This window comes from Poecilia reticulata, linkage group LG1 (genome assembly GCF_000633615.1).
Source record: "Poecilia reticulata strain Guanapo linkage group LG1, Guppy_female_1.0+MT, whole genome shotgun sequence".
Classification (NCBI taxonomy): Eukaryota; Metazoa; Chordata; class Actinopteri; order Cyprinodontiformes; family Poeciliidae; genus Poecilia; species Poecilia reticulata.
In genome coordinates, this window is record NC_024331.1 from 2,085,504 (window position 1) to 2,094,447 (window position 8,944).

The 8,944-nt window shown below is 38.5% G+C and overlaps 1 protein-coding gene across 1 annotated transcript in view; it reads right to left on the reverse strand.

The window, feature by feature from the left end:
- Window positions 1-653: 653 nt before the first annotated feature.
- mtnr1aa (melatonin receptor 1A a) overlaps window positions 654-8,944 on the reverse strand; it is a 46,342-nt gene continuing 38,051 nt past the window's right edge. Inside the window, exon 2 of the mRNA XM_008404044.2 lies at window positions 654-1,778. Within this exon, the coding sequence (XP_008402266.1) occupies window positions 910-1,778 (869 nt within the window). The 3' untranslated portion in view covers window positions 654-909. The remainder of the gene's footprint in view (window positions 1,779-8,944) is intronic.

Consider the following 8,944-nt stretch of genomic DNA (forward strand, 5'->3'; position numbering starts at 1 on the left):
ATGGATGGATGGATGGATGGATGGATGGATGGATGGATGGATGGATGGATGGATGGATGGATGGATGGATGGATGGATGGATGGATGGATGGATGGATTAGCTCCAAGTCCCTGAGGACTGCCTGAACTGTAGCTCCCTCCACCGAGTTTCAGTCCTGGTCACTTCAACAAATCAATGATTCCACCTGGAGGAAACATGGTAGTAAAATTTACTTAAACCTACATCCACATTGGATATGAATATTTTGGATTTTATCCTCATTTGTCGGCACCCAAGTTAACATGTATATCATCTTAGTATTTCAGTTCCATAGTCTCAGACTTGAAAGAGTAGAAATCCCCAACCTTTGAATGCGAGTACATTCAGTGTGGAAAAGAATAATAAAAAAAAAACTTTGGGGAGGGGTTGATTACTGTTTGCCAATAAAACATTTTTTCCATCAACTTTTTCCATCAAAAAACAAAAATAAAAATTCATATGTATACTCATTCTAGTGTTTTATAATTTTTTTTTTTTAGATATGCCTGTTCTTGCTGGTTAAATAAAGATGACTTCCTTTATCTAAATCTGCCAGTGGTATGTATAATTTTGAGTCCCAAAAAAATTGAATTCTACATTAATATCGTCAATGCAAATATGAAAACAAAGTAGACATTATTCATTTACTTTACTACGTGTACTGCAGAGTCAAACAAAGTGCTTGATACAAAGACAAAGAATATAGAAACATCTGTTGTTACTGTGATTGTTCAGAGGTCAGATAGCACCGTACAGTGTGAACGTCTTGAAAGCCCAGAGGACAGAAGCTGTTTATGTTTATATTTGGTAATTTTTTTTTGTCAGTCAGCCTTAAAAAATAGAGAAACTCTCAATTCCAGCATAAAAAAATCCAGTCTGTGAGTTCTGGTTCAGACAGAGTCGACCTTGACCTGGTTATTGTTGGTCATGAGCGGCGACGGTTTACTTTTGAGTCTCTCCGCTGCGTCGTTGGAGCTGTCCTGGAAGAAGATGCGAGCTGTACACACCGACACCACGATGCGTTTGTACTCCCGCCGGAAGTTCTGGTTCAGCACGCCATATACGATGGCGTTAAGGCAGCTGTTGAAGTAAGCCATGAAGTAGCTGGCCACAAATAACCACTCGGGGATGAGTGGAGCGACGACCTCCGGTTTGATTGCTACAGCCAGGCCAATGAAGTTGAGCGGCGCCCAGCAAACGGCAAAGAGCACAAACACCACAAACATCGTGACGAAGTTCCGGACGTCGTTCGGCGTCAGCTTGGGCCGGTTGTCCGGCTTGACCCGTCGCCGTACCTGTATAACCAATATCCAGATGCGCAGGTAGCAGTAGGTGACAATCATGATGGGCAGAATGAAGTGGAAAAACACCACAGCGATCGTGTACGCAGAGCTGGCTGACTGCTTGAAGGTGCAGGAGTAAACCCGCCGATCGTAGTGGAGCGAACCCACAAACAGGTTGGGCACGATGGCCACCACAGTCAGCGCCCATATTAGGACCACATAGCACACTGAGTTTTTGTCACTGTAAAGTTTGTCGTATTTGAGGCTGTGACAGATGTAGCAGTATCTGTTGATGGCAATGCCAGTGATGTTGAAGATGGAGCCAATGACGCTGACACCCATAAGGAAGCCGCTGATCTGGCAGTGGACGTTACCCAGGTTCCAGCCATTGTGGAAAATGGAGGTGAGGACCAGAGGGTATGGGTAGATGGCCACCACGAGGTCCGCCACAGCCAGGCTGACCACAAAGATGTTTCCTACAAGTGAAACGAAAGGTGTTAAGTCACACACACAAACAAAAAAAACTTTAAATTCTACAAAATGTTTGCCTTTCTGCTTTCTTCGTAAACTGAACAAGGTAAAGGTATTTCAATCTTCTCGTTTAACTTTTTGAATTTTCTTTCTACTTCTGCCAAAGTATGAACTTGTTGAGGGACACAAAGAAGTAAGATTATTATAAACTGGGTCATTCAAGTTCACTCATAGCAATCAGTTCATTCCCTCAAGAGACATTCATCTGGGCTTGTTTCTAAAAAGCTGCATGAGTCAGAAGGAGCAGACTTCATGTGGCTGATTTCTGAGTTCAAAAAGGACGTCCGTGTCACAGAATTAAAAATGAAAGTGTTCCCATTGTTATTTGCAGAGCTAACACTGGCTATCACCTTTTGATGTTGGTCAATACTGGAAAAGGAGGGTTGCCTGTTGCTAAATAATGCACACCCATACTTGTCAGCAAACACTGCATGGTGTGCATGTGAGGCCGGGACGATCCACAGACGTTCCTTTTGTTCTCTGTGGTTTTTCCTAAAATGAGGGACTGACCTCATTTGCTTTTTGGCAGAGGACACTTTATTACAAAGATGACAGCGAGCACACACCTCTTTTAAAAACAAACAATAATTAAAAGTTAATATTTGGTCATGGAGAGGCATGTCATGACATGCTGACAGTATCTCTCCATCTAACTAAACAGCATTTTCACATCTTTCTTCCTGTCTGTCAGTGGAAGATGTTTAGCATATCATCACGAGGCATAATGCTAGGCCTGGATTCAATGATTCAAATGTGAAAAACCCCACAGCCATAGATGATGAGGTGCACTTAATGCACGTCAGATGGAAAGCATTTCTACTGCTGCATGAGAAGATGTTTCATTTTTAGGCTGATTCATGTATCAGAAACACTCCCCATCTCACAGGCTGCATGTGCCACTATCACCTGAGCTTAAATATGAAACCACAGATCAGCTGCATAGCCTGTTATTTCCAAAAATACATAACATTAATTGCGTTTAGTTTTTTTTATAGGTGCCATTCAGTTGACCTCTACTGAGAGTTTGGAGCAGCTGCTGTTGTAGCAAGCTCATGTTGCAGCTCAACAGAATATATTTATATTTGTATATATAGACCACACATGTTTATATGCTGTCATGCATCTATTTTAGTGAAGTAAAAATTGGTGAATAGTTTACCAAGGACACCTGCAGAGTCCCGTTTAGCATATTTTCTTTTTCCTGTACAACATAGTGAATAATTGTAGTTTTTTTTTTTTAAGTTTATCAGTTTCTCTAAACTTTAGAGGGTCTTTGAAAATCCTAGAAAATTCCATTTAAATGTCAGATTTTTAAAAAACTTGCATAAAGTGGAATGTTTTGTATTTATTTAAGTTACAGGTGATGTCAGTTAAGTAAAACTACGGCTACAGGTGCAGGGGATAACTCAATTGTCTCAGAAAACAATCCTTCGCGACTGAAGCCTTAACTTTACTCATCAGCTCACAAGTAGATGAAAACATAAAATATGGGAACTGGAAAAACCAACTGTTGGACCAAATACCTAGAAAATAGATTAGAGATCCACCAAGCTGATATTAATATCTAAATCAGTCCCAATATTGAAAAAAAAATTCTAGATTGGTGACAGTGTGTCCTATCCATAAGGGAAGATTTATTCAATTTAATTCTATGCATTGTGTTCTGAGTGACATCATGCTTTCTTATTTATTTTACATTATATTTCGAATTCTTAATTGGACTTTCTGAACCATTTGAAAGAAGGTTTGTTGCAGTTTATTTTTACATGTTTTATCAACCTGTTGTTTTTTGTCCATTATTTATTATTTATTTTCCATTGGCTGTTCTACTCCTAATTGCACAGACTAACAAATTATTGTTCAGTTGTTTTGTTTTTATATCTAGCTTGTGATGCTATTGGTGTATTTAAATGTGTGTTTAAAAAAAGAAACAAATGTTTTAAGACAATTCAGTTCTGTTTTTCAATCGGTATACTAAACCTCAGATATTGATACCGATATAGATATCGGAAGTGAAAAAAGTGGATCGGTGCTTCCTTAGATTAGACATGATCTTGCAGATGGTTAAATGATTTGAAGTTCTACAATCACTGTCTGAATAAAAACTAATTTCTCCATTCAGTGAAAACTGAAGGGACACACAAAAGGCCATGCTTAAGGTGCACCCCACCCCTCCCGTGCCTGTTTGTCCCTGTGGAAGCGCTGATACAGAAGGTTTTACACTGTGTTGACCTTGTCAAGGTGAAACGCCTTTGGGATTGCTGGACTCTCTCACTCTCAGTCTCTCTCTGTCACTGTGGTCAGTTCTGTGATTGACGCATCATTCTGAGTTTTCATTTGGCTTGAGGATAGATATGGCCCGGTGCTGTGTCCCTTTTCCATTTCTGCAATCCTGCACTTTTAACCAATTCCAGTTAGGATTTAGGTACAAGTGAAGCTCATCTGAGCCTTTTTGCCACTGTGGCTCGCAATGAATTTTGACACGGCCCAGTAAGCCAAAAAGATATACAGTCCATTTATGTCAGCTAGATTCACCCCCCGCCCTTTTTATATCATCAAATCTATAATAATAATAACATTGTGAGCCTTGATTTCCTCATGGCACATGTACACAGTTCAGAATCGTCTTATTATAAACATGAGCAAGTTAATTTACAACAATTTGTAAACTTCAACAGATAAAAAAAATAAAAAATGACCTGACCCTTAAGGTCACAAAAGGTCAGTCATCTTGCTCTTTTCAGTAAAGAGAACAGGCTGTAATCGGTACAGAATTCAGCAATGGTTAGATTAGACTAGGTGAATATTCAGAAAGATTGTTTTCTTCTCACTTTTTATTTGTTCATTTGCTCATTTCTGCCCTCAGTTAAGGTCTGACTCTTTATCTCGGGTTTTCTCCTTCCACAAGCTTTTTTATTTGAAAACAAATCCTCTGTCTTTGTTCAGATGATCCAATTTATTATTTCCAGATGTTTTTAGCTCATTTTCTCCATCATCTCATTATTGTTCATAGTGTCCCAGTCATGCAGGTCATCTTTTTATTGTGCTGTCATCAAAATCAACTGCTAGAAAAAACAATGACTATAGTTGGTCACTGCTCCCAAAAGATAAAGATCCATATTTAATAAAAATTATAACGAATAAATATTTGTGGTTAATAAAATGATCTAATCATCCATCCGTTAAAAAACTTCACAACGCCTTTCAACCTCTGCAGTAATAAAGAGGAAAAACAAACAAGCACAGATGAGACCTCCGTCCTCTTGTTTCTTTTAAAACGCTTTCCTCTGCAGGAAAGTCAGCATCAGTGTCGGCATCAGTGTCGGACTCTCGTTTCACTTTGAAAGCCGTCCAGATTTTTCTCCCCAAGCAGTGGAAATTTTCAAACCTCTGACACGTTTCAGAGGTTTCAGCCACACTCTGACTATTGTCCTTCAAAATGAGTTGCCTCGGTTTGCTCAGATGACTGACTGAGTTGTTACCCACATGTTCAGCTCACTGTGAAAGTTGCAGGATTTACCCTAATGCTGATAAAATCCCGACTTCCACGAAAATGGAAATAGTCACAAATAATAATAAGAAATAATTTTCATTTAGATTATTGTTATGCTTCCAACCTAAAAACAGCACAACTCCCATTTTTAAGCAGACCTAATTACTTAAAGCCAGATAAAAGCAATAATAGAAAAAAAACACAAAAACAGTCATAAGTTACATTTGCCTAATCTCAACCAATTCGATATTTGATTTGTAGTTTTGAAGATCAGGTTTGTGTGTTAGAAATAGGTGAGAGCTCAGAGCTGTGAAGGTCCAAGGTGCCAACATCTATATTTGTTGGGTGTACACAAATAAACTATGTATTGTCCCATTCATTTAATTCGAAGGGAAATCAAATGCTCATATTTAAAAGGACCTGTAACTTTTGGATGAACTCTGGTAATGGTCTTTATTTTACAAATGAACTAAGAAAAACCATAATCAATAATTTTCTAATCTGGATCAGAAAGCATGAATGTTCCAATAGTCTCTGTTTGAAATATCTTTTAATCATGCTGCAGTGGCTGTGTGTGTCTGGTTGAACGATCTGGTTGTAAAACCAGTTTCCCTGTCAAGCTCCATACAGTTATCTGAGCTCATCACCTCATCTGATCTCACAGTAACCAGTCTGTGTTTGTGGTAGCTCAAAAGATGTGCTTAAAAATTATGAAGAATGTTTTGCACCAAATAATTTCTCCTATTTTTGGTCACCAAAGGAGCTCAGCAGATGTGCAGTTCCACCAAGCATTTAGTGGATGGTTTCATAAAGCATATCTAAAATATATGAATGAAAACGCAGCTTGGCAAGACGAAATGCTGCAATGCTACTTGGCATTTGAAAAGCAACCAATAGTCTGGTACATGTTGTGTAGCTTAATCTCATATTCAGTTGTTTAAATTCAACAAAAGGTGTGCCAGCTGTCTTCAACGCGTCACACAGGATTCTGACATCTCTACAACTGCTGCAGGTCGCTTCCAGGTGGAGCTGGTTTGAATAAGTTTGCCTTGAATCACTGTGACATTCAACCAAATAATAATAAATATTTGTTAAGCGCTGTCAAACAGAGCTCTAAACACTTACAAGGAAATAAAAGTCAAAATACAACAGATAAAACACCAACAAGGCAATGAAACAAGGAAGTAGAATTTCAAACGTATAGGACTGAAATACGCCAGTCCACTGAATCAATACACTAATGATGTCATGACTCAAGTACAAAGTCAAGATCAAGTGCATAAAATGTGAGTGGAGTTGGTGTGCAGGAAACCATAAGAGAAATGCCTCCAGTCCTAAACAAAAAAACAGAACCGTCTTATAACATGTAAAAAAAATGCATCTGAGAGCATGAAGGTACCTCATTATGTGATGTCACATTACAATGGCAGCATGTTTAGTGGGAAAATGCGTGTTATTCTGGGGATTTCTGAATTAAATGTCTATATTTTCATGTCGAGGTGAAATCTGTTAATATCTATATTACAAAGCGTGGTGACCAATTAGTACACTAAGCTGTGGGTTATGATGTACGTCTATGTTCTACATGACCATAAAGATCTGTTGTTGTTGTTGTTTACATCCCCAGAACCAGATCCAGACATGGAGAAGCAACAATCAGCTTCTCCTCTAATTTGGAAAACTGGAAAAGTTCTGAAACACTGAGTTCCTGCAAAAAACACATTTGTTCGGAGTTTCCCTTTATTTTTCACTTGATGCAGCCTGCTGTGTTTCCTTAGATATACAAGGTTTTACTAATTTGAATAATAAATTGAACTTGATGCATTGTTTGATAAATTGGATCAGTTGATTGGATGTACTTGTCTGTATGATTGGACTGAATTTACTATTTTTGTAAGTGTCTTGACAAGACGCATTGTGAAATGCTGCTACATAAATACAACTGAAGTGAATGAAACTCAAAAAATGGCCAAAAAGCTGGAAAAACTCGAGAGCAAAGCTTCAAAAACAAAGAATGAAAACAAATGAATCTCTAACTATGTTTCTTCAGAAAGCCAGAGGAGATTAACTGCCATGGGAGAACGTTGCTTCAGTATCTTCTTCTGATATTAGTTAGGAGGCTGGCTGCAGAATTTTGTATCAGCCTTAGATTATACAGCAGAGACTGGCCGACAGAGAAGCAATAATCCATCCATGAGGTGATTAAGACAAAGATACTTATCAGTACATTAAGGGGTTTCTTATCGGTGTTTCATTAAGCCAAGCCACGTCCCGATGGGCTTTCTCTTTCAGTAAAAAAGTGTCTGGCCAGGGCCTGATGTGACCCCTCAGGGGACGGGGGAAGGTTGCGAGTTTGACTGAGATGGTAGACCTGTCAAAAGGTAACACAGCTGTCCTAAGGCAAGTTAAAACCTCATTTGTAGCAGAAGAATGAAAGCTTGCTCAGCCGCATAATGTCTCTGACTTCTCTGCTTTAAGCAGATTGTTGGGGAGAAAAGTTAGGACAGGGTAGGCTGGGATGGAGCGGCCCATCGTTCACAGTGAGTCTGCTTTTTGATCTTCTGATGTCAGTTCTGTGGAGAAGAGTTCACCAAGTGTTGCGTCATACTGGGGAACAACAACTGGGTTTAGACAACCACAATACTGGTGAAATGATCCCAGTGATAATGCATTGTTGCAACATTAAATGCGCTTATAAAAAATATCAGCATGTTAAGACATGTGATGTGAGCCGATAAGGCAAAGCTGCAATTAGTGAGTTACACTTTTCTGCTACAGTATTTATTAACCAAATGTAAAAAAAAATGCATTTCCATCTTCTAACGGAAAAATAAAGAACACTAGAAATGAGAAGTAATAGAGTACTTATTTTGCATTTTCAGATTTACTTGAGTATTTAAAATTTAGAGATCACTGCACTGATGCATGGTTATTCCACCAAATATTGATTTCTGAGTTCAAACATTAGTTTTGGTGTTTCTAAATGAATATGAACTTGTTTTCTGGTCTGAAAGCACTGCATCTTTTTGGTTATTTTGACCATTTCTCATTTTATGTAAAAACATACTAAATTTCTGCTTGGAACATAAGATTAATTCATAGAATAAAAGAACAACTTTAATTTTACTTAAACATTTACCAGTGGTGGGAAGTAACGAAGTACAAGTACAAGATATGGCGACATGTAAAATCAGCAGCGCTTCACTTTCACAGACGGCGGGACTTCGTCCAACTTTAGCGTCACTTGGAAGGAAAGCTTAAAGAAAAGTAAGCGCTGTGGACGTGATGTGATGCTAGCAAAGCTAGCTACAGAGACATATGTTGCATCTGCGATGAAAAAAAGTTGTCACTCATGCGCTGAATTATTGTGTGTTGACTGAGGGACAACGCTGTGACCAAAGTCTGCAATACTTTCAGGAACGATCCGATTCTTCTGGACGGATCTTCACTAAGTCCTAAGGACTGAAGCCTCACTTAGAGCCATTCTTTGTTCTTGTGTACACTGCAGTATATATATACTGCAATATATATATATATATATATACATTTATTTAATCGCTGAATAAGTAAAAGTTGAACGTATGAACACAGAGCATGCTCATTGCTCATTGATTGATT